At 53.4% G+C, this 24,373-nt stretch overlaps 3 protein-coding genes across 12 annotated transcripts in view; all 3 read right to left on the bottom strand.

Annotated features, from left to right (window-relative positions):
• Positions 1–2,822, bottom strand: part of CR1 (complement C3b/C4b receptor 1 (Knops blood group)) — a 35,296-nt gene extending 32,474 nt beyond the window's left edge. The window contains 4 exon segments of the mRNA XM_074564186.1: positions 167–249; positions 994–1,090; positions 1,811–1,996; positions 2,207–2,822. Coding sequence (XP_074420287.1) covers positions 167–249; positions 994–1,090; positions 1,811–1,996; positions 2,207–2,258 — 418 coding nt within the window. The 5' untranslated portion in view covers positions 2,259–2,822.
• A 502-nt stretch (positions 2,823–3,324) lies between these two features.
• On the bottom strand, positions 3,325–14,476 carry LOC141733535 (complement decay-accelerating factor-like). 4 transcript variants are annotated; one of them, XM_074564021.1, is made up of 15 exons: positions 13,195–14,473; positions 12,801–12,992; positions 11,948–12,139; positions 11,617–11,713; positions 11,349–11,434; positions 10,738–10,932; positions 9,303–9,374; positions 8,694–8,720; positions 7,942–8,002; positions 7,651–7,761; positions 7,190–7,381; positions 6,230–6,325; positions 5,412–5,528; positions 4,328–4,479; positions 3,325–4,161 (listed from the first exon to the last, which is right to left on the bottom strand). In XM_074564021.1, exons 1-15 carry the CDS (start codon positions 13,277–13,279, stop codon positions 4,157–4,159), a joined length of 1,680 nt encoding a protein of 559 aa, XP_074420122.1. In that variant the 5' UTR covers positions 13,280–14,473; the 3' UTR covers positions 3,325–4,156. The 4 variants fall into 4 exon arrangements, with proteins under 4 accessions (XP_074420122.1, XP_074420121.1, XP_074420124.1 ...); XM_074564020.1 differs by having other exon boundaries at positions 4,328–4,539; positions 13,195–14,471; XM_074564023.1 differs by lacking the exon at positions 5,412–5,528 and having other exon boundaries at positions 4,328–4,539.
• Positions 14,477–15,520: 1,044 nt separating this feature from the next.
• LOC141733534 (complement decay-accelerating factor-like) lies at positions 15,521–24,155 on the bottom strand. 7 transcript variants are annotated; one of them, XM_074564014.1, is made up of 9 exons: positions 23,156–24,155; positions 22,476–22,667; positions 21,709–21,808; positions 20,623–20,705; positions 19,935–20,129; positions 19,660–19,719; positions 19,107–19,541; positions 18,684–18,780; positions 15,521–18,544 (listed from the first exon to the last, which is right to left on the bottom strand). In XM_074564014.1, the coding sequence occupies exons 1-8, from the start codon at positions 23,748–23,750 to the stop codon at positions 18,689–18,691; spliced, it is 1,752 nt and encodes a 583-aa protein (XP_074420115.1). In that variant the 5' UTR covers positions 23,751–24,155; the 3' UTR covers positions 15,521–18,544; positions 18,684–18,688. The 7 variants fall into 7 exon arrangements, with proteins under 7 accessions (XP_074420115.1, XP_074420114.1, XP_074420119.1 ...); XM_074564013.1 differs by having other exon boundaries at positions 15,521–17,454; XM_074564018.1 differs by having other exon boundaries at positions 15,521–18,780; positions 19,107–19,301; positions 19,413–19,541.
• Positions 24,156–24,373: the final 218 nt, after the last annotated feature.

Raw genomic sequence — 24,373 nt, 5'->3', positions numbered from 1 at the left:
GAGCGCTTGTTTGGGGGAGAGAGAAGGAGTCAGTCTCATTAAAGGCTAACGTTAATTTGCATTAGGTGCCTAGAAGAGAGTGTCCACCTGCCATTCCCCAGACTACCAGATATACGGTAATAGCTTCGAGAAAGAGATGTGCACAAAACATTTAAGATCTGCTTACTGTCACAGTGGGGAATTTTATTCCAATAAACATCATCGCCTTTAAGTATACATTGTGAAGTTGGCTCCCCAACTAGTCGGTACCTAAGAAAAGAAAAGGTTGAATCTCTTTGAAAAAAGCAAAAAACAAAAACAAACAAACAAAAGAACCACCAATTTGGGAAATTCAGAGAGTTGTACAGTTTCTAATGGTACTCGCTGGAGGAGCTGAACCCTAGGGGAAAAACAGCTAGCCCTCCTATAAAATACAATTTTCTCAATACCTAAAAAATGCAATATACGATGCAGTTAGAGGAAACTTCATACTTGCAGAGGGCAGGTACGAGCTCACAGGGGCGTGAGCTGGACGGCGTCCCCACCCCGAGGCTGTTCGGGCCCGGGCTGGGCAGTGGTCGGTCCAAATAGCAGGTTATTTTCCGAGCAGAGGTAGGTGTGACTGACATACCTGAGCTGCTCCCTCAGTCACCCCGCTCCCGGCACCCCCAGGACGCCACAGCCCGAGACCCCTTGGCTGAGACACGGAGACCCAAACCCATGGCAAAAACGCTCAATTACTAATGAGCACCAACACCAAAGGAGCAAAATTCTTTGCAAAGCAGCTGAAAATCAGTCTGCAAAGACGGCGCTCTGAAGCCCAGGAGATAATCTGTTTCAACAGCAAGGGCAGGAGATGGCCTGAGCCCGTGGCTCCCCGCTCCAAACACCCCCGGCCGTGCCTCTGCCTGCCAAGGAAACGGCCCCTAGACATTAAATGCCTCCGAGTCCCCCACGGGCGCCATCTCCCAGCCCCGGCTCCGACGATCACCAGGAGCCTGGGCCAACGCTTACCCCTCGTTACAGGTGTAGTTCACTGTCGCCCCGAACCAGAGGTCGGTCGTGTAGTGAAACTTGCCATTCAGGATTTCCGGTTCACCGCAGGACTTTCCTGGAAGGGCAAGTGATCAGCATTAGCTTTATTTCACAGCGTGATAATGAAATGCATGCGACAGTGCTGTTCAGTGTCATTACAGGCTTCCTGATCATTATTGGGCACCTAACTTCCCTCAAGAGCAAGGGCCAGCACTTTCAGAAAAGAGACAAGTTCCACATTAACTTCTGAGAAAGTGAAAGTTAAAACAGAGATAAAAAGTAAATAAAACCACAAATAAAGCTAAGGAAAAAATTAAAAAGCTGAAGTTTATAACTTACTGAGAAAGAAAACTGATAAAGAGCCCAGCGGGCTCAGGGTGGAGGTCTTGGTCTGTGGGGACACAGCAGGAAGGAGAAGGGGACGGGGAGGGACCCACTGACACCCCCTGACACCCCCCCGGGGCCAGTACAGCTGCATTACATGGGGAGAACAGGCTCGCACAGCTTTTCCCACGCTGTACCTTGTTTCTGCGTGAATATATTACAGCATTTACGCGATGCCACCAGATGGTGAAGTAGTTAAGGAGGGCAGAGATTAACGTGTCTCTGAGATTAACGTTCCTAAGCAGAAAGGGGAACCCCAGGCAGGCCCGTAGGCCGAGCGCTTGTTCTCAGCCGCCCTAAAACCAGCAACCCCGGGGCGCATCCTCCTCAGGGGGGCTGAACCAGGCGCAGGGTCTGGGGTGCAGCAGGGGATGCCCCCAATTCCCAGGGGCCTGCGATCTGGGGAACCCACCGATGCAGAAGTCGGAGTTCTGTGACCAGCGGGAGCCAACCTCGCAGACGACCACGGGGGCTATGCCCCCAGCCATCATGTACCCCGGGCGGCACCGGTACCTCACCCTGTCCCCCACGGCGTAGGATTCCTTCAGGGCCTCGGCCGGCTCCGCAGAGGCAAACCTCGGCGGCTGCTGGCAGTCACCTGCGGGCAGGGGGGAGGAGGGTGGTGAAAGGGGGGAGGAGGGTGGTGAAAGGACGGGGGGAAGATGATGAGAGGGGGGGAAGATGATGAGAGGGGGGGACTCGCCCTATCCCTTCCCCACACCTCCCAGCCCCACTTCCCCACGCCGCCCCATCCCCGCGGAGCCCCTCTCCCCCCGCGGAGCCCCTTTCCCCCCGCGGCCCCGCTCACCCCAGGCGCCGGGCAGAGCCAGCAGCACCGCGCAGAGCCACCACAGCCCCATGGCCGCTCCCGGTGCCGCTCCGGTTGCCGGCTCCGCGGGCCCGCGGGGACGGATGCGCAGAGCAGCGGCTCGGCCCCTTCCGGGGCGGGCGGCCACCGGGCTGTTCCTGGACTCTCGTCACCGAGGCAGCACGACGTGGGTGGGTTGTTTTTTCCCCGTCCGGTTATTGAGGGAATCCGCGGGGAGGGGGGTGTCGGCTCCGCGGAGCTGCAGGACGGGAGCCCCGCGGCCGTTCCCACGGCGCGGCCGCTTTCTCCTCTCTTCGGTACGAAACGGTGCTGCTCCGCAACCGGGAAACGGCCAGAGCCGGGCGCCTGTCGCGGGGTCAGGGCTCTGACACGTATTTCCCCACCGGCCGCTCCTGCCCGGCCGGTTTCCCCGGGAGGTGAGTAACGCGGGCCGCAACCTGCGTGATTTATCCGTGGGAGTGTTTGCCTGGCGAGGGACGACGGGCCGTGGTTGGTCCATGCCATCGCCCTGCCTTTGGTCCTCCAGTCAAGGACGTTTCCTGCGAAGAGCACTTTGTCCTGCGGCCACACCTGGGTGGCACCATGCCCGCGGCTTCTGCTCATTGCACCCCTCCCTCTGCGTCAGCTGGGGGAGGTTTGGGGCGTGCCGGGGGTGCCTTGGCCCCCCTGGAACAGCCCCCGCTGCCTCCAGCCCCGTGCTCGAAGGGATGACCAAAAGGGGACGTTGAGGGACGGCAGCCAGGGCACGGGGCAGCTCAGGCGTTCAGACGGGCATTGCCTCTCCCTCCTCAAAGCATTATCAGGATTGCACCCGTCAGCACAAACCCACGGAAACATGCTGCGTCCCAGTTCGATAACAAATACAATGGCAGAATCATGGAACTGCGTGGCACCTCTGTGTCCTGCCGGTAGCACTGCCCGTCTCTTGCCAGAACACCAGTGAACTCAGTCTCTTGCCAAACACCAATAAACCAGAAAGGCAATTTTTACAGCTTCTGTGTTATCACTGTTCATTTTGTCCCCACGTCAACACAAAAGAAGGAGTACAACCAGCAAACGCCAAGCAGGGAGCAAGTTAGTTTAATCCTGCTGGAGCTGCAGCCCAGTTTTTGGGGTAGAGCACACGACTGGTGCAGGAATACTCGGGGTCGGCCAAGGGAAGGCAGGTTGTACCTGCAGAGGAGCACTCGCCTTCCCCGATACTGCCCGGGGTGGAGATGGGCTCCGCTCCAGCAGCCTCCACCGTCGCAGTTCCTAGGAAAGGCCAGCCACGCTGTCACGGCCAACAGTGTGACACAACAGCGGCAATTATCTGAGCAGCAGCAATTACCTGAGCAGCAGATTACATCCGGCAAAGAATGAGACTGCAAAATCATTTAAAGTGCTCTGTGAGAAGGTTTGATTAGTAAATATGAAAAAAAAAAACCAACCCCCAAGCCAGGACACTAGTATTACTTATTTGATATTCCTTTTATTTACAAAACAGGTTCGCTATAAAAACTGTCATTTTCGCACTTGTATCTACACACTAGTAAATGAACCTCAGTAAAAAAGTAGTTTAAAAAATACAAGTAAATCTTGCAAGAATGTGCACAAATAGGGTGTTTACTGTGAAATGACTTTCCTAGTGGAAAGAAACATTTACTTAATTTTAAAAGCTTCACTTTAAGAGCTGCAGAAATAGTTTTTTCCTACTAAAATAAGCAAACAAAAAAGTAGGCGTTAAACCAACATGGAGCTGACTTTGAAGTACGTTTGATTTTCCTGCTTCTTTACAAAGAAATGCTTGGTTGTGAAGTCAGACGCTTGACTCCAGGTTGCCTTATTGCACTTGAAACTTCCTTCCCGACAGCGTCAGGAGTTAGTGTCGCAACTCCCCCTTCTCCCCAGCCACCCTCGTGTGGCTTCGGACGCTGCAGCCATCGGCATTTATCCTGCAACAGGGAAACGAGCAGCTAATTAGGGTTAGATGCTGCGTGCTGCAGCCCTGGGCTTCGGGAGGAATGCCCTTTGCAGCCGAAGCTTTGTGGCACCCCGGTCCCCAGGGTCACCTTGGTCACCCGAAGGGCGTTTTGGGGTCTTCCCCGCGCCAGTCCCTACCGTCGTGTGCCTGGCGCCGGGGCTGGCAGAGGTGCGCGTGGGTGGGTGCCGCGCAGACGGGGCAGAGGTGGCAGCCGGGGGTGCGGCGGGGGATGAGGTGAGCCGGGGTCCCCTCCCCGGCCAGGGGACAGACGGGGCAGCGCGCCGTGTCACTGTGGACAAGGGAGAGGTGCAGGCGGTCGGCGCAGGGAGTGCAGACGGGACGCTGGGGGCTGCGGGGAGAGAGCCAGGGGTGAGCCCCGAAGGGTTCATGTCGGGAACCACTCCTCGCCAAGCCACACCACACAGGCTCTGGCACCCGCAAAAGCTAGTTTCATTAACAATTTCAAAGATAATTAACTTTTTAAACTCAAACAAGTAGCGATTCATGAGTGCAGAACTGAAACGGCTCCTCCAGGGTTAGGGCTAACAGCAGGCAGAACAAGCACTCGCAGGAACAGCATGAAATAAATAACGGGTAAAAAGAAGTTCCTACTTAAAAAGCTAAAGCAGGCGGAAGCGCACCTCAGACTATGTTTATTTTAACCAGATATTTATTTGAATTTGCCTCTGTCAATGACGACTCTGTTAAGGAAGCTTTGTGGGCAAGCGTCAGAAGATGAATGAGAGCATACAGCAGCACTTTGCTCACCTTGTCCCTGCTCTATCCCAAACAAACCAATGCCAAGAAGTGGGAAAAGCACTCGGCAGCGACATGAAGAGAAGGCCCACGCTGCGGGGGCTCTTACGGCACCGGGGCTCTTTGCCGCGTAACTATAACCAGAGCTCCATTGGGCCAAAGAAGACGGGAGGCTGCGCCGAGGGAGGACGGCTGAGGAGCACAAGCTGCTTCAGAGATGCCCAGGGAAACCACACAAGCGTTGTCCAAAGAACCTTCCCACCAGTTCCCCCGCTCTCTGCTTGCGAGCAGGCACCGCGCTTTACCCCGATACTGAGCTAAGAGCAAGTGCAACCAACATTTACACCCACCCCCCCATCATTATTATTTTTTTTAAGTTAAGCGGTTAACTCCCGCCTTTGAGAACGCGGGGCTGTGGTGCCCGCTGCCGCGGGGAGCTGCCTGCCCCGGCCGCACCGCACTCACCCCTCGTCCTGCCGGCGGGGCCCCCCCGGCCGCTCCCCGGGCGCTGCTGGACCCCCTCCCCGCGGGCCGAGGTGGGCGCGCAGCCAGTCCTCGCAGACGGGACAGACGTGGCGGTTGCTGCGGGGAAGCACCATTGAAGACGTGCGTTGAGTCCTTCCAGGGAGACTCAAAAATCAAGTCGGGCCCCTCCAGCCTCCCCGGTACAGAGGAACCATCCCAGGCGGGATGGAAACCTGCCTTGGGCTGCAGAGCCAGCAGGGAACGAGATCAACCCCCCCTGGCTTTGCTGGAACCTGTGAGATGGTTCTGCGCCTCTTCTGAACCGCTTCATAAATCCCTACTCTCCTGCTGGCTGGGCCCCCAGTTCCCAACCCCACCTCATCAACCCTGCAAGCCCAATTAGCGCCAGTTCCGTGGGGCAGAGGGGGGGCAGAGAGGGCAGCTCCGTATCGGCCCCGAGCGCCGCGGGGAGCGACCGGGCATTGCAGCGTACAGGGCAAGTGCCGGGGAGCAAGACGAGTAAGGAAACAGGAGAAACACGGGCACGTGCTGAACGCCTTTTTTAAAAAAGAATAAAGACAAAAATTGTCCAGAGTGTCGTTCAGGGGAAAAAACAGCAGAGAGACTAGTGTTTTAAAATTAAATGCAGTAATACTCAGCACAGTATCAAGACAGGAAAGAGGCTGGAATAAACAAGGAGGTGCAGAATACCCTCATTTTCTACTCAAATAAAATCAGTTCTACTCTACTCTAAAATGATTTTTATTCAAGCCCACCGTGGCATCTGTGTATTTTTAAGTGGAAGACAGAAGACAGACCTTTCACGGTCCATGGGCTGCTCTGCATCGCTCCGCTCCGGAACAGCTTCTGCTGCACCCTCACCCCTCAGCACATCTGCCGTTTGGGTAGGAGAGCTGAAGGCAGAGAAAGAGAGAGAGAATGGCCTGAATCCACCAAACACATGGCTTTCCAAGAATGACTCCTCCCTACGGAACCACTTTATTCTAAATAGCAAATACTTTCTACTGCTAAAACTGGATTTAAAGGAACCAAAGGAATTCAAGCTACAAAATCCACTCTATCCATGTAAAGATCATAGAATCATCATCATAGAATCACTGCATGGTTTGGGTTGGAAGGGACCTTTAAAGCCCACCCAGTGCCACCCCCTGCCCTGGGCAGGGACACCTCCCACCAGCCCAGGTTGCTCCAAGCCCCGTCCAACCTGGCCTTGAACCCCTCCAGGGATGGGGCAGCCACAGCTTCTCTGGGCAACCTGGGCCAGGGGCTCACCGCCCTCACAGCCAAGAATTTCTTCCTCAGATCTCATCTAAATCTCCCCTCTTTCAGTGTAAAACCCTTCCCCCTCGTCCCACGGCTCCCCTCCCTGATCCCGAGTCCCTCCCCAGCTTTCCTGGAGCCCCTTTAGGGACTGGCAGGGGCTGGAAGGTCTCCCCGGAGCCTTCTCTTCTCCAGGCTGAACCCCCCCAGCTCTCTCAGCCTGTCCCCACAGCAGAGGGGCTCCAGCCCTCCCAGCATCTCCGGGGCCTCCTCTGGCCCCGCTCCAACAGCTCCGTGTCCTTCTGCTGTTGGTGCCCCAGCGCTGGAGGCAGCACTGCAGGGGGGTCTCCCCAGAGCAGAGCAGAGGGGCAGAATCCCCCCCCTCGCCCTGCTGGCCGGATGCTTTTCCCCCACAAGAAGTGCCCCTTTCCCCCTCTTTTCCTTTCCAAGGACCCGTGGGAGGGCAGCAGGAGCAGTTCCTTGGGTGACGGCGGTACCTTGTGCCCGCAGGGCTCCGGCTCTCCCCGCTGCCGATGCTGGAGACGGAGTAGGAGCGCGGCGCGTGGGGCTGGGCGCGCAGCCACTCCTCGCAGGTGGCACAGCCGCGGGGCGCGGGCTCGGCGCGGGGGGCCAGGGCGGCATGCAGCCCCTCTTCGCAGCCGGGACACACGTGGCAACTCGTCGTGTGGCTGCGGATGAGAGAGAGAACAGGGGGAATCCCTCCTGCCGAGCCCCGCGCGCAGCCGGCGAACGCCAAGCCCTCCCGTGAAGCAGCCGTCGCCTCTTCGGCAAGCGGCGTGTTCATTGCGGAGGCAGAGTCAGACACTGCACAAGGATGCGCAGCACTGGCCATGCGGAGGCTCGGCAAGGTTTGGAGCTAGAAATCACACTGGTGAGCTCCGTGGGTATAGTCAGAAGAGTGGCACATGCTTCTGGGCAGGCGAACAAGCAAACGTACCAAAAATAGGAATGCCACGGCACCGGCTGCTTCTCGTCACCTGCTATCTTTGGGTGCATCGGCAGATCCCTTCCCTTTGTCTTGTGCTTTTGTAAAGACACATTAAAAGAGCTGAAGAGAAGGAAAGGAGAAAATTCAGAGAATAAAAAGCAACTTAGCAACACGGAACGACAGGGTTAACCGTGCAAATATCTACTGCGTGTAACTGCTATCACTCAGAGCTTAAAAGGAAATACCCAATTATCCTTAGGGAAGGTTATGACTGGAGAGGGGCAGCTTACGCTCACTTACTGCGTTTTATTGTCTTTCCATTTCCTGATGATCACAACTAGAATCCCAAGGACCAGGAGACCTAACAAACAGAGAAGCAAAATTTTAAAAATAAGGAACAAATTTGGTATGTAACCGAAGCGAAATGCTGCATTTTGGTAAAAGACTGGCAGCAAAATTCTCTGCTGTGGGGCTGTCTGTCCCCCCCCCAGCCCCCAGAATAACGCAAATTCCCCCTCGTGCCTCTGAACGCAGCTCAGAAACCGCTAAGTGTGGTGCCGTGCTGATCTTCTTAAGGGTGGGATCCTCATTTATCTGCTGCTTTTATGGGCCGTGCCTGTTTACTTTGTATTTTAAACACGCTCCGCATTTTCAGTGCTTCATCTCTTTTGCAACAGGGATGTTCCAGGCTTCACTAATCTCCTCTCTTTCAGTGCCTGCCAAGGCCTTTTAGAGCAGCTTTATCAATTAAAGGGTGACAGAGTGTGCAGTTTTTGGTTGGCTTCTTACACTGGCTTCTTTGGCTTCTTGCATGTCATCCCCCGTCATTCTTGCATTCATCAATTACAGCTGATGTAATGTTTTATCCTGAGAGGCAGAGGGTCCGTGCGCTGCTCGCTGTGCTGCTGCGGTACCCAGCAGAGACCCCCGAGTCCTGGCACTCAGTACGAGGGGCAGTTAAGTGAATAAACCAAACCCGCCGACTCCGGCTATTTAACAGCAAGTAACAGCTTTGCATTAGGAAAGTATATTTTCAATATCAAACTACTTACCAATGCAAATAGGGATGAGGATCCTTGCTAGAGAAGAAAATAAGGAAACTGGTGTTAAAAAAATGAAGCCAACAGTGCTGATAACTAAACGGGGAAGTTCCTGGATCTATGCCCACAGAAAAATGTTATTCAAACTCAGATAACCATAACGCTGCTGAGAAGGCAAAACCCTATACAACAGTGTGTCATGAACTGCTACACACATCATTATGCTCCTTTCGAGTCCCTCAGCCCATTGCTCTCCACTGAGAGCGCTGAGGTCCGTAGCTCCAAGCTACCTCCATCCTCAGCAACGTCCAAATACAGCCGGGATAACGCCACTGGTTTCTACCGAGGTGCTGGGCTGCAGGGAGGGAGATTCAAGCGTTAAAAATCCTCCCCCGTGTCGTGCCAGCTAAGGAGTCACTCAGCCGAGAGCAGAGACAAGGGCTTACACCAGGGAATAAGCCTGTGTGAACCCCTCGGAAACTGGAAGACAGACTCACCAAAAGAAATGAAGAGCGCAAGGAGAGCAGAAATCCAGTGTCACGTGGAGTCACAGGTGCCCAACGTGGGTGCAATTAGAGCGATTAACAACCCAGAGACAGAACGCCTCTCCTGAGCTCTTACCTAGCCACTTGGGATTCTCTGCTGCGTTATCTTCCAAGGGTTCTGTTTGGTTTGTCGCTGCTGTAGTGCTAACTATCGAGAGAAAAAAAAAATAAAGGAATGTCCTGGTTTGAGGTAAAACAGAACCAATTTTCTGACTTGTAATTTTACTTTTTAGCTGGGCCTCTTCTAACTGACTAACGTCTGAAATTAACAGTGTATCGTTCAGAAACTGTTCGCTCTCAGAGTGATAAGACCTGATTGTACCAAGGAATGGTGCGCACAGAGGCTCTTGCTTAGATTTATTGCGATAACAACCAAGGTCAGCTAACCTCGCCTTTTGCCCCGTTGGAGGGTCGGAAGCGGAGAAGCGCAGAGGGGTCCCACCTGCAGGGAGGAGCAGACGGGACAGGGGACCCCAAACTGCCCAACAGGGTATTCCAGCCCATCTGCATCACGCTCAGTGTAAAAGCTGAGGGATGAAAGGGGCAAAGGGGGCTCTGGCTCGTGTTTTCTTCAATGGCCAACGTCTGAGGAGGACCCTGTCTGTTCGTCTGCCTTTGATCCTGATCCGAGCATTCCTGACTCTAGTTCCGGAATTCAGCTCCTGTCCATCGCTGACTCCAGTCTGGGACTTTCCCTGTGTCTGCTGGTGACGTGATCGTCATCCTGGGAGCTGGATACAGTTTTGTACATACCGTATACTTTTTTTTTTTAAATTATTATTCTATTATTATTTACTATTTCCTTATTTATTATTATTTTCACTAAAGTAGTTTAGTTCTTTTTCTAAACTCGTAAATCTCCTTATCTCTTCCTCTCCTCTCTGAGGAGGGGGGGGAGTGGGGGCCATCTGTCGTTCTGATTGGCCAATCCAGCCAAAACCACGACACGCAAAACCACACAAAATTATATTTTTAGATAATTCTCCTTTATACATAATATATAAAAGCCTTCAGTAAGGAGTAAACGTAGCATGGGCAGGCGGGCTCTGACCTGGGCATCTGTGGCTACGACAGCGAGAGCTGCGGAAGAGTCACCCAGGGACCTCTTGGTGACACTCCAAGCCTCATGGACAGAGGGGCTCCGCTGTCCCACTGGGCTTTATTGCCTGGGACACTAGATATAAATCCATTCTGAGGTTTAGCCCATCAGCTTTGCAGTTCCTGAAACACTTCACACATGGTTTATTAAAATTCTGCCTCTTCCTCTTGAAGGGAAAAACGTAGAGCTGTGTACGACTGTGCTCAGGTTGTTCTTCAGCTGAGCTTGGCACCCGGCGAAGCAGAGACCTGGTGGCCATCCCTGCTGCGCGCAGACGCTGCTGCCCTGCAGCCCAGCCCTACAGGAACGCCTGTCCAGACTGGGGCCCTAACTCCAGAAGGGAATTAGGACTAATTAACCGCACAGCAAGAAAAACTCCTCAAGAACAGGATAATTATCCAGCAACGCTCACCCCTGCATTCGGGAGGAGGCCCACTCCAGACGCCGACGAGGCTGTTCTCCGTCGTACAACGAAGAGTTTCGTTTCCCACCAGCTGGAGCCCAGGGTCACACGTGTACGTCACAACCGAGTCGTACACGAACTCCCTCGTACCGTTACCGGTGTGCTTCCCGTCGGGAATAGCTGGAGGCGGAGGACAAGAAATAGCTGGGGGAGAAAAAGCAAAGAGCTCAGGAAGTGGCACCTGGGATGCTCTTCTCCACGACGGGAAGAGAGGAAAACCCAAGGGCTGCGCGCACACAGGCTGGCATTGCACCAGTCGCAGGGGCTGAAATGGGAGCACTGGGCACCCTCTCGGCACACAATTGCTTTTAGGTGCCTCCGTTTCAGGGCCAGCGGCAGCCCACAGGGACACCAAGGCCACTGGGTTGCTCCTTTACGTCAGTCTTTCCCGTGCAGAAGGCAGCAGTGACGCTAGTGGCTCGTCCCTGCACTTGTCACGCCCGCTGTCTCCTTCCCAGAGATACCGACCTGACTCAGTTCAGCAAAACGGGCGCACGATTCGCTGTTTCTGAGTTGGAGTATTTGCTATTTCCCGTCAAGCGCTGGACAACCCCACTTACCCTGACAAGCTGGAATTTGACTCCAGGCAACTTCACTTCCCCGTAGGGAGCACCAGACGAGACGCGATGCTCCCTTTAACGCGTACCTGCAGGGGGAAAAGCCACATCAACAAATCAGTTTGTTGTCACCCACCAAGAACACGTCACCCCAGAGAGGTGCCGAGGACTCGACAGGCAGAGCCCCTTGTTCCAACTCACACACCAGCGCATCCCAGTCACACTCCGGCCAGGCGACTGGGATGCACTGGGCAACTGGCTTCACACTCACCCGCGGTTACAAACCACATCTGCTTTTGCACCGAACAGATAATCATTTGTAATAACTTTGCCGTGTTCTGGATTTGCTGGAATACCGCAAGATTTCCCTAAAAAGGAATAAGATTATCCTTAGGACGCTACAAGGACAGGGAAAAAACTCACAAACATACTTTTTGTGACAGTGTGGCAATGACAAACCAGGCATCTGATGGTATGTCATACTAAACGGCATTAAAGAAAAGCAATCCTAAACTAGAAATCAGAGGTGGCGCCGGAACACAGCGCCGCGGATGCAGCTGTGGGAGGACGTCAGAGAAAATGAAACGATGCAGGACACTCACTCTGACATAGCTCGGGAACTTCTGACCATGTTAAATTGTCACGACAAGTGCTGGTGGGGAGCTGGTCTGTGATATTCTCAAAGCCTCGGCGACAGATATACCTCACCGTGACACCAATGGTATAAAAATTCTGTGTTTCATCTTCTTCTGATATTCTAGCAAAAACCACACGTGGCGGGCTGAGACAGGTACCTAGCAACAATGAAGACAACCAAAAGTGTACAAAGCAAAAAAAAAAACCACAAAAAAGCAAAAAGTTACAAAGCAAAAATAACAATGTTTTGCATTCAACTACATATAAACATAAATCCAAGTGATAATGCACAAGCCTCCCTAAGAACGTGGATACCATGAATATTTTTAAGAAGGTGATTGGTAGTTTGTGCAATTCAAAAATATCCCTAGATGACTATTTAATAGAAAAAGATTTTAAATGTTTAAATTTGCTCGCTTTCACGAGCACAGTGCCCACCTCCCCTGCCAATTCCACTGGCGAAGCGTTTGAGGTGGGGAAGTGCAGCCAGTTCTCACCGCGGAGGTTTGCGAATCCCCAGTGCCAAACCTTCCCCCTTGGCTACCTCTCGCGTCGGCGTCCGGCTGCATCAGCGCCTCGCCGCGACAGTCTGCCCCTCTCTCCTCTGCTTCCCCCAGCTACCCGTCTACCTTTATATGGCTCCAAGGGACTAAGCAGAGTTACGAAAAAGGAACAGTAAGGGATTCTCTGAGCAACAACTTGGTCGTGTGTCGCTTCGGATGAAGAAACCCTTAAACCAGCGATTGCTAAAGCAGCAAATGCTTTCACAAGCAGCGTGCATCTCTAAGCAACTCGTTTCAGAGAAGGTGAAACACTTACGACCACAGAACTCCGTGAGGTTGGACCACTGGGAGTTTGCAAGGCACTGTATGGTGTCCGACAGCAAGGGGCGTTTAATGTAGCCCGCGGCGCATCTGTACGTAACTTTGGAGCCGACGCTGAAGCTCTCCAGGTGTTTGGTGTCCTGCGGGGGCTCTGCGTGGTTTATATCTGGCAACGGCCCGCAGTCACCTATAGGAAGATAAACCCGGCTTTAGTGGGGCTTCTGCCGAAGCTCCCTGCGCGGGGCACGGCACGGACGCCCACACGGTGCCCGCAGGAGAGCGCGGCACACGCACCCACGGCCCGCCCACGCAGCGGAGCAGGCGTGGGGCACACGGAGCCCACCCGGCACGTCCCCCCCCTTCACCCCCAGCCCTCCCCGTGGGCTCACCCCACGCCGCGGGCAGCAGCAGCAGCAGCAGCAGCAGCGGCGGCGGTGGCGGCGGCAGCAGCGATCGGCGGCGCCCGGAGCCCATCGCTGCCGCGGGGCGCCCGCAGCGGCGCCGGGAGCGGAGGGGACCCGGAGCGGAGCGGGCACCGATCACCGCCCGCGCCGGGTGCGCAGCCGGGGGCTCCCTGCCTCCGCCGCCGCCGCCCCCGGGGGGCGCGGCCCCTCCCGCAGCCCTTCCCAGGGCTTGCTCAAGAGCAGGCGGGGGAGCTGCTGCCACGCGTGGGCAGCGGGGGCGGGGGGGCGGCTGCCGGCTGTGTCCTCCACCCCCCGGCCCGCCGTTGGGACCCGCAGCCAAAAGCACCGTACCCCTGCCCCCCCCCCTCCCGCCCTCTCCCCGCGGGCGCAGCTCGGGGGCGCTCCGTGGTGAAGGTCTTTGTGTGCGGCTGGACGCGGGGGTGGGCTCGGAGCGCTCGGTTCCCCCCCTGCCTGCTCCCAGCAGCACGCCTGGCACGGAGAGGGGGGTGCCCTCCGCGGGGCCCTCCCCGCACCCGCTGCCTCAGCCTCCCCTTCAAATCATCCTCTGCGCCTTCCGGTAAAGACACCCCTATCTCCAAAGCCATCAAGTCACAAAGGAAAAGAAGAAGAAAAAAAAATATCCCCAAAGGGCAGCCTGTGGGTCTTGCCAGCTCCGGCTGCAAGCCGTGCAGCATGCCCCAAAGAGAAGGTCCCGTTCATCCCCAGCACCGGCTCTGCTCTGTGCGGGGACAGGAGCTGCATCTCCATCAGTGCCTCCTGCCCTCTCCACCAGCATCTGGCCCAGGGAGCCCAGCAGAGCCCAGCTCAGCGGCACCAGCTCCCCAAAAACCGCCTTCAAACGTCACCTGCACGTCCCTAGGATGGGACGTCTGTGAAGAGAGGTGATTCTGCAAGAAGAGAGGGCTTTCCTTCAGCCCAAGGGGTGCACTGGAGACCAGAGGGCTGTAAATCATCCCCACATTGAAGCTGCTAATTGAGCTGCTTCTGTTAACACCTGTGCACAAAACAACACAGCAGGGATACCGGCATTTCCACTGTAACTCTCCCAATTAGACACAAAATTCTTTGAATGAGATGCAGCGCTGCCCGTGGAGGCTCAGGGACGTCCTTGGGCCCAAACAGGAGCCATTTGCCTGGGCTCCTTGCCCGCCTGGGAAAGCTGAGCTTCTCCGGGATCCCTGCCCCCAGGGCCTGCGGGAAGAGCCAAGGGAACGGCTGTGGCCGTATTTGCTGCCCCGTCCCGCTCTGCTGAGCAGCGCTGCCAGTAAGGGACATGTGTCACCCTGCCCCGAGGAAAGGGCAGCCCGCAGCAGCCTGCCCTGCCTCCCTCTGTCTGCCTTTGTTAGCCAGAAAACAGTCATGTTTCCACCGAGAAACTCTTAAGTTATCTTTTTTACTTCCCCCTCCCCCCCTCACTTTATTTCCCTTTCCAGCACAATTTAAGCTCCAAGGATATGTGACGAAAACATTTGCAATGAGGCCAAGAGGTGTTTTCTTAAGGGAGGAGTCAAGCAGCCTCAATAACATATACTTTTAAATACTTACTTGTGAACGTGTTGACAAATTACACGGAGATGTCTTGGCCACATATTTTTACAGGTGACCGGTCACACGAGGTCTGAATTGGGATAGTGGCTGCATAATACAAAAGGAAGTTGCTAATAGGAAAAAAAAAATGCTTTAAATGCTGGGGAATTCTCTTGCAAAGGCTTAGAGCAGTGACGTCAGCGTGGGATGGCAAGAGGTTGAGAAGTATTTGGCAAAGACCTCTTGTAATGTCGAGTCTCTGCAGGGAGCGGCTCTGTTCACGGACATCAGAAGAACCAGCCGCTGGAGTTTCGACTCAGTGGAACGCCACTGCTCTCAGAGTCCCCATTAACCCCTTGAACCAGGCTGCTTCTTTCCTACCTGCAGCCACAAAGGAGACATCTGGACCTGCTGAGACCATCAGGCTCAGACCAGCGTGTCCCTCTGCCTCTGCCACCTGCGTTTGCTGGCCCGTTTTGCCCATGATTGCCCCAGTAACCGGCTGAGCACCGACTGCCGCAGCAGCTGAGCCCTGCGATAGCGGGTCTGTGCCTGCTCCGCTGCGGCGGCCACAGGCGACTGCTTTATCTTGCTCCCACATCCCTTCCCTGCGCAGCAGCAATCGGGCCGAGCAGATGGCAACGGCAGAAGGGAAGGGACGTAGGGAGGGAGCCCGACCCGGGCTGCTCGGGGCACCAGCGCTGCCAGGCTCGGACTGGCACAGTATGAGGTTTCCAGCAAAAATGGAGGTTTTGCTGCTGGGGTTGCTCTTGGCTTTTCACAGAAATCCACCCTCGGCTCCTTGCCCGGTCCCACACGCTGCTGCCACCCTGGGCAGGGCGGCAGCCTGGGACGTCACCCACAGCCCCCAAAGCCTTTCGGGACTGACCCCCGGCTCTGCCCGGGCTGAGGGGGCGGCTGCAGCAGAGGGGCTGCAGAGCCCGGGACGGCTACATAGGATGAAGGCAGGCATGCGTCGCTCCAGCTTTCTTTTTCAGACCACTTAGGAGAAACACTCACATTCCCAAACATTACTGCATGGATTTGCATTCCTTTCCTTCTTTCCTGTTTTTTGTTTTTTTTTTTTGTTTTTTTTTTTAACCAAGTTAAACTTGCATAGGAGGCCATTTAGGAAATAAATAAGAGTGCAGCTAAATACCTGATTGAACCTTTGCTCATCAAATCTGAGCACTGCCAAGATATCTCTAAAAATGGATACCTTCCTGAAAAGAGCATAAAATATGAAAAGGGAATTCATTCATCAGGCAGCTGAATTCACAGGCTAGCCTTTATAAACAATTACCATTTATTACTAAATGTAAACAAAATCCCAGAAAGGCTTTGGGAGCTTTAGCCTTCTGTAGAGGACAAAGATGGTAAGCAACCGACAACGTAAGCCATTTCCAGCTTCTCTCCTGCCGTCCGGCAGCGCTGCGGAGTGTATTCAGCAGCCACTTCTCCGTCTGCGCGGAGCCGACTTGCTCAGAGGCTGCAGCCTCCCAGAGCTGCCTTCCTCCCGCTGGAAGGCAGAAGTAGCTCTTTTACAGTGTGAGATGAGCAGACTCCCAGGCCCCTCCTGGCTGTTATCTTTCACGTATTCTGAACAGAAACACAAACTGCAAAGAACTTACGTCTCATACAAAAAAAGCTTCTGCTGAAGAAAGTGCTTAAAGTACCGAAGATATGAAGATCAACATTCAATTTCGCATGCAAAGTGCTAGGACTTCCTAACAGAAATGACCTCGTAACTTCGCAAGACAGTCATTTCGCTTGCAGCACAACCCCGCTGGCAGCCCGCATGGGTGTATCTGCAGCTGGACCGTGCCGCAGCCAGAAATTCCTGGTAAGTCAAGGAAGCAGCTCAGCCCAGCAGAGATTTGGGTCTTTTACAGCCTTTCCTGCCAGCCTGTGTTTACGGGGATTGTTATGGCAGCAGGTCGGCATTGCTAGGGAAGCACGGAAACGTGCGGTTGTGGAAACACCCAGTCAAAGGGGTTGTGACGTGACCGAGGTTGGCCAGAAATTACGCAGAAGGGCTGGGGGGTTTCAGAGAAACTGCAGCTCCCCACCCCCAGCCTGGAAAAGGCTGGTCGGATCAATAGGGAATCGTAACTGGATTGGGGACGTTAGGAGGAAATTGCTGAAAGAGAGAAAAACTAAGATGGGAGGAGCAGCTGTGGGGATTGGCCAGCTCTTGGATAAATAATTTTCAATCCATTTCTTGAAACATTAAAACATATCAAAATAAATGAAAAAACAAATATTTGTATGTGCGCATGGGACAGACCTGATCTAGCTTATTCTTTGTTTTAAAGCAAAGTGTAGGGGTCCTCACAAGCGCAACCGTTGCGTGGTTGCACCTTCAGGAAGCGAACACGGCGAAGGGCTTGCATGCGGCGTGCTCAAAGTGCTATTTTTGCTTGAAAAGATAGCAATATATCTAGGTTAGGTGGGACCCCATTTAACTGTGAGCCTCATCTACATCTGCAGTGAGATGGCAGGAAGAGCAGCGCGCGATAGTTGCCTTTGAATCACACAAGGGCGAACGCCTCCTCCCGGGGTTCCTTCCGCGGGGCGGTCCCTTCGTCACCGTGTCGCTGGAGGAGAGCAGACCCGTCCCAAATAAACTGCTTCAAAGCTACAGATAAATCTTTCCGTGCACTTGCCATCGCGCTTCCCAAGAGCCGTACGTGCAGCCTGGGGGAAGGAAACATTCACACGGAAACTGTACTTTCAAGGAGAGTTAAGCTTTCTGCCCAGATTATTAAAACCCCACACACTTTGGGGATGAATTTTAGCATCTTTAAGCACCTTTAGAAAGGCCCAAACCAACTCCTCCTTCAAACACTAGAGGCTGTTTTCCGTCATGGTTCCGCTCTCCCCTGGCTCATCCCTTGCCTCTGGCACCGAGGGGCTGCTTTTACCCTGTTTTGGGGCAGTGGAGCCAACTTCCTGAAGTACGACGCAAAGCAGCGTTTCTCAGGCGTTAGATCGTGTGTCAAGCTGCTGCTTTGACACGATCTCCTGAAGAGGCGCCAAAAATGACAAAATAGTAAAAAAAAGAAAAACCAACAGGAAGGGATTTTTAAATCAAACGTCGGTCTGAAGTTACATAACAAAGTAGAAACTTTCAGGGAAAAAAAAAAAAGGACAAAGTTTTCTCACTTCCTTCCACATTGTATGATCCAGGATGCTTCTAGCCTTCATTTCGTCCTACCTAGGGCCCAACATCAAGAAATTTCATCTCCTTTAAGGCCTGCAAAGCCCTGCTTGTAGCCCTTTTCCTACACCGATACCACCGCAACGTCTTTCCTACACACGCTTTCACAAGCGGCCAACCATGCAGCCCGGTTACCCTGCCGTTAACCCTGCAAGTGGGATTCTTTAAACCCTTGTTTATCAATCCAGACAAACACCTTAGCGTTTCGGTCCCAGCCGTCAGCCTGGTGATGGTGACGGGTTGGAACAAACCCCACCTTTGAGAAATGATGCAGAAATGGGAAAAATCCCTCCTGGCCACGCTGCACCTCCACAGGGACATTTCTGGACCTGGCCTTAAGCACCAGCCTCATCTCATTCCTGGAACAGCCCCGGGCTGTACGGGTTGACACACAAAGTCCATCACAAGAGGGGTGGCAGATTTTCTGGTTTTGACCCAAGAGACGCAGCTCAGGGATGGGCAAGCCCAGCTTGATCCCGACACCAGCGAAATGCTTTTCATCCGGCCTCCAGTTGGGTGGTGAGACCCTCCAGTGGGTGTTTTGTCTTCATTACTTACAATAACACGCTTATAGAATCATAGAATGGTTTAGGTCGGGAGGGAACTTAAAGACCATCCAGTTCCAACCCTCCCTGCCATGGGCAGGGACACCTCCCACTAGACCAGGTTGCATCCAGAGGCTGTTTCCCGCACAACTGACACTCACCCTTCTTACGGGTAAAATAATCCTTTGCAGCGCATGGGGAACCTGTTGTAGCAGCATTTCTGCCATGTTCGGCTTCTCCTGGCTGCCCACGACCTCGCTGGTGGAACAAGGTTAGCGTTAGTGCATTGCGTCTCGCTGTCGGAACAAGGACAAAAGCCCTCCCTCTTAAGGCTACGTGGTATAAAGGTATCTCTTGCTTTTCAGTGTGGCAAAAAATTAGTTAAATGAAAGCTGTAATAAGATGATGGCAAGGAAACAACTGATAAACGAAAATACATGTCATACAAAGATAAGCTTTTATAAGAGGAGATGGTCAGTGCAGTAAAACTTGAGCTTTGAACCAAATGCCCAACCAGTGGAAAACATAAGTTATACAGAGGAAACTTATAGAAGAAAAGAACATGACCAAAAAAAATCACTCACTTCCACAAAATGATGCAACTTTAGACCATTTTAAGTTTTCAAAGCAGCCAGCTTGGGGGAGGATGCCAGAGATCCCCATGTACTTTGGAGGACACGCTTTGGAGGATCCTTGGCCGATCCCAGGAGAATAGTAGTTTTGGGTTTTGTACAAAGGTACAACAAATCTGAATGCTGAGGTAGCACAGCCCCGTGACACTGAAGAGAAACATGTGAAAAAATGAAAGCTCCAGGTATATGGGACTGGGAGTAACCAGGGAGTCCCATTGATGAATTCCCCTGAACTCCAAATGGGCCTCCAGGACTGACCTGGTGTCCTGGAGAAAGAAGAAGAATGGGAGAAGGAGATGGTATTTTGGAGTGACTTTTTATAAAGGTTGAGCTTCATTTCCCACGTGGAAGCCTTCTTAGACACTTGGATGGCATTTCCACGGGAATCTGAAAAGAAAGAAAATCACGGTGTGAAGTTCATTGAATGGCTTTTTCACAGAAATGTGATAAAGGAGCAAATTAAGTTGGGGAAGGTGAGACTTAGCGTGCAATCATTTCAACTCACTTTGGGGAGGAGGACTCCTTTCCATTTCTTTTGCTTCAAGTTTGAGAGCTGCTCTTTTCTCTAGGGCATAAAGAGCAAGTATTGCTAGGAGCACTGCGCCTTTCTTGCGCGGCCCCATCGTTCCTTACTCGCTTTAGCAGCACTGCATTTTTGCTCTTTAAAATTGCAATATGACATAACGCCTGACGTGTCCTGTACTAAGCAATCGCAGTCTGTTAAGCTGGTGCATGCTAAACACCGACCTCGCCATAAATACTAAACTCAAATGAAAGCACCTTTGCATTCAGGCGCAGCTCCGCTCCAGACGCCGTTTGTTTTATCCCTACTGGTACAGCGGATGCTGGCATTTCCAACGAGATGAAAGCCGGAGTCGCAGCGGTAAGTCACGGTGGAGTTATACGCAAATCTTTCCACACCTTCGCCATCATGCTTTCCGTTGCTAATTTGAGGAGGTGAAGAGCAGGTAATTACTGCAGGAAAGAAGGTCAACACGAGCATTACGAAAAACTTCAGTAATAATGAAAAAGCAAAATGTTTCTTGAGTCCACCTAAGGTTCTTGAAGAGAATGGACTTTTTGGACAACTGGAGCTGGGTGACTAGCACAGCCTTCTGTCTCCACCACCTCCCTTTTGTTTCTGACGACTTTCTGTTGTCTCCTGGCTTTCTCCCTCTCACTCCAAGGCTCACAAAAATAAACAGGCAACTTGCCATGCCCTGGCTTGTGATTCCTGGAAATCTCATCCCATCCGCTTCACCCCTACCTTAGGTCATGAGAAAATACGTTGACCTTGTGGGAACAAAACTGCTGAAATACAGTGTCAGCAGCAAAATGGGTGTTTCTCAGCTGCGGTGTTGGTGACAGATCCGCCACATAAAATCAACAAGAGCAGTGCATGAGGACTAGACCTTAGGATGCAGGATCTATTGGAGTGAAGTCAAAAGTAAGGTTGGATTAATCTCACATTCGCAAGTTGGAAGTTTACTCCATTCAACATCGTTTCCTTTAAGCTGGCAGTAGATGAAATGTCTCCCGTTTAATTTGTACCTAAGTGAAAATACACAAGAAAAGAAAAATTTGTGTAACTGTCCGGAAACTAAGAACAAATATTCAAATTTATCCCGTACGTACAGCGGGGACAGTGAGGGGCAACAGGGATCTACATTTCATTAAAGCACCATTTGGATCAGCTTACTGGAAGCTAACACATCTTGGGCTGACAGCACCGACACCTTCATCAATCTCTGAATTATATCCTCCTGCTCAAAAAAATTCATCACTTGGACATGATTGATACTATCTGATCTTGATTAGATGGATAACATTATCCCTCCGCCCTGATGTGTATTTCCAGAGATTAGCTGAACCCCAGAAGGGTGGGACATTGCTGTCATTTCCCCAAAGTCCATCCTAAGGGAGTATCTGGAGGAAAAACCCTTCTGTTTCATTTGAAGCAGCTGCAAAGACTGGCAGAAGGAGCCCGCTGATGCCAGCCAGCCCCTGCTGGGGAGGGAGGAATGCTGGCTGCGGCCCTAAGAGCTTCAGTTTGCAAGTCAGTCTGCTGCGTATGTGCCCTGATTGAAAGCAGGCAGAAAGCGTGAGTCAGCTCACTGCCCGATGCCAGGTGTGCTTCGTTGCAGTTTTCTAGCAGAACATCATAGATTTTTAAAATTCAAACATATTGTATTCAATTTCTCTCAAACAGGTTAATTTGAAATATTTTAAGTAACCTGCTTTGAAGTCTATAGTTATAAACCAGTGGTCCAGCCAGCCATGGGATAGATAACCTGGGGCAGTTAAATTTCCTCTGGATGACACTTGGAGGAAAAGGCAGCTGTAAATTCAGGCCCCGGGCCCGTCCCTCCAGCTGTGTCTTATTCCTTCCCGGCCCAAAGCTGTAATTCAAGTGGAAAAGCAGCCTCACGCTCTGCACTCGGAGCCACACCACAGGAGCGGTGAAATCGCAGCCCAGCCCATGTCCACAAGTTGATTGCACCGGACCGGAGTTTGTGTCCTGGCACCGGAGCTCGGGCACTGCCCCGCGACTCACCCGTCCTCGCAGAACACCATCACTCTTGCGCCGAACTGGAGGTCGGTGAGCACCAGCGTCCTGCCCCCGGGCAGCGCTCCCGGCTCGCCGCAGGACCTCCCTGCCGGGGAGCAAGGCCAGCGTTAGCGGTGACACACGGCGATGGAGACATCAAAAAGGAGAACTAAGGGACAGGCTTAGAGGGTTATACCCAAAAGGACCAAAGCATTTTACTTCCCAGGAGTCACAGCCGGGCTGGCAGGAGCCAGAACCAGCTGCGTGGATCCCCGTAAGGGCTCCGCACTGGCAGCCGGGAGCATCTCGCAGGAGGGCAGGGGAGAGGACGTGCAGAGGCGTTTCCATCTCAATGGACTGGCAGTAAGCTACTCGTCTGTGACAAATGTATTGCTGCCACCTCATCAGTCTTAATATTACATGGATTCCCCCAAGAAACGTGTTTTGTCTTCATTTTGAAGCTGGCTAGAATTGCAAATTGGCGTTTGTCCTGTGCAGAGGCAGTGTCCTTTTGTGAACATATTTACTAACATGAAAATCAAAACAGATCCGTTCATCCCAGCAGGAAAATTAAAAAAAACAAAACTATTGATAGTCCTGCTAAGTATTAGTTGTTATGGTAATACCTACTAAGTATTAATGTCAAGGAATATCCACCTAATTTTGTACTGAGCATGTAGCTGTTGGGGTGATAACGACCCGGCTGCATTTTAGCTACCTGACCTGCTCCCAACTCCACGGCTGCTTTTGGACAAGGGGAAGGAGACACTCACTCCGGCACAGCTCCGCAGCTTCCGACCACGTCAGGTTTTCAAGGCAAGTGCTGGTGGGGGAACTTTCCGAGGTGTTCTCGTAGCCGGGGCGGCAGACGTAGCTCACGTTGGTCCCAACGGGAAAGAAATTAATCCTCTCGTCCTCCTTGGTCAGGGCAGCAAACCGCAGCCTTGTCGGGGCAGCGCAGCTCCCTGGCAGTCAAGGAAAGCGGGCCTGAAAGAGCCGCCCGCCAGAGGCACGCAAAATAAACATTGGAGTTACAGAAATGGTCTCATACAGAGCTTTTGGAAAGCTCCTCGCGTTCATCGCGGGTGAATTCTGTGTTCGTACCAGGCTGCTGCCCCACTGAATGCATCTTTTGGAAAATGGAGATGGAGGTGCGTTAAATGCACGGGCAAAGCTGTTAGTGGGAAATAAGAATTCTCATGCACGTGCAGCCGGGGCTCGGGAGATGCACGAGCATCCTGAGCTCCAGCCACCGTCCGACTGACCCCCTCAACGACAAGCACGGATCCTGCGCCATCAGCAGCTCTGACCAGCGGCAGCCAAGGGAAGGGGGTCTGGACCTGGCCGGGAGGGGTGATGCCACGGCAGAGCAGCCGCCGTAAGGGGCAGAAGTTTTAAGTCAAGCGAGAGAGAGGGGTAATGGAGCCGTGTTTCAGAGAAAAGAGGTATTTACGGCCGCAGGGCTCGGGCAGCTTTGACCAGCGCTCGCCGGGCAGGCACTCCACCGTGTCCGACCTCCCAGGGATTTTGACGGCGCCTTCGATGCATGTGTACGTCACCCTGGATCCAACGGGGAAGCTGCTGTCACTGGACGGTCTGGAGTGGGTCATGCGAGGTGGGGGCCCACAGTCACCTGCGGCAGGAGACCTCCTTGGGTGAGGACCCCGTGCCCTGGCCCCTTCCCCAGCCCCAGTGAGCATCCCAGGAGCGCGGCTGGGCTCGCCCAGGCTTCCCCTCCAGGCAAAGGCTCCAGGCGGGGCTGCATCCATGACAGCATCCCTGAGAGCATCAAGCACTGGGTCCCCAGGTTTGGGGGGGTGGTGGCACCACCCTCCCCAGCGCCTGAGCAGCAAGGTGGGACCTAGGCAGGTCTCGCTGGTCTTCCCCACGCATCCCGCATCCCCATACTCACCGCGAGCCACAGGCATGCCTAGGAGCCCCAGCAGGGCCAGGAGCAGCGCGCGGTGGCCAGACCCCTGTGCCACAGGGGGTGCCCCCCAGCTCAGGGTGCCTGGGTGCTTCCCCTGCCCTGCTTCTCCAGACCTCATCGCAGCAATTCCCGTGCTCCGCTGTCGAGCACCGTCGGCTCCAAGGGGCTGTTTCTGGAGCTGGGAGGAGATGCAGCGCAGCAGACTCTTACAAGCCTCTAGAGCAGTGTAAACCTTTCCAGAACACCCGCGGAGCTAAACCCTCCAGCAGGGACATGGAGAGCGGCCAGGGGTGGGGACAACTGTCATCCACAGCCTCGGGTAAAGCCTCCCAGTCCTCCTGCCCCACCATAAGGGATGGGGAAATAAGACAACCCTCTTGTTTGACCTGCGACTGGCGGTGAGTGCTGACCAGCGCGGCTTTATCAAACGCAGATGCTACCAGAGCAGAAGAGACCCCCCCACAGCCCCAGGCTGCATCCAGGGTAGGAAAATGCCTACTTAGTCATTTGCTGGCAGGTAACGCAGCACTGATCTTCCATAAACACAGTTAACGGAAAAAAAAAAAAAAAAAAAAAGCATTATCCTTTTTGTTTGTTAATTTTTTTTCTTGCTCGCCTGACTCATTTGTAGTTAGGAATGGGTGTGAGCGAATGCATCTGTGCACTGACTAACACTCTGAAATATCCCGTCTGACATCAGTCACGACGACTCAAACGCACCCTGAGACACGTGTGGGACGT

This window comes from Larus michahellis, chromosome 21, assembly GCF_964199755.1.
Source record: "Larus michahellis chromosome 21, bLarMic1.1, whole genome shotgun sequence".
NCBI lineage: Eukaryota > Metazoa > Chordata > Aves > Charadriiformes > Laridae > Larus > Larus michahellis.
Note: the sequence above shows the minus strand (reverse complement) of the source record. Positions and strands in the feature narration are given on the sequence as shown.

Excerpts from the sequence above, each read along its gene's own strand:
- LOC141733535 (XM_074564020.1), bottom strand. The coding sequence starts at position 13,279 with ATGGGCTCCGGGCGCCGCCGATCGCTGCTGCCGCCGCCACCGCCGCCG. Across the intron at positions 8,003-8,693 it reads CCTCATCCCTATTTGCATTG|GTCTCCTGGTCCTTGGGATT; the intron begins GTAAGTAGTTTG and ends TCTGTTTGTTAG. Across the intron at positions 7,382-7,650 it reads CCGTGGCATTCCTATTTTTG|CCACACGACGAGTTGCCACG; the intron begins GTACGTTTGCTT and ends TCTCATCCGCAG.
- LOC141733534 (XM_074564012.1), bottom strand. The coding sequence starts at position 23,750 with ATGAGGTCTGGAGAAGCAGGGCAGGGGAAGCACCCAGGCACCCTGAGC. Across the intron at positions 20,706-21,708 it reads ATGGTGTTCTGCGAGGACGG|GTACAAATTAAACGGGAGAC; the intron begins GTGAGTCGCGGG and ends ATTTTCACTTAG. Across the intron at positions 19,720-19,934 it reads AGCTGCGCCTGAATGCAAAG|AGAAAAGAGCAGCTCTCAAA; the intron begins GTGCTTTCATTT and ends TTTATGCCCTAG.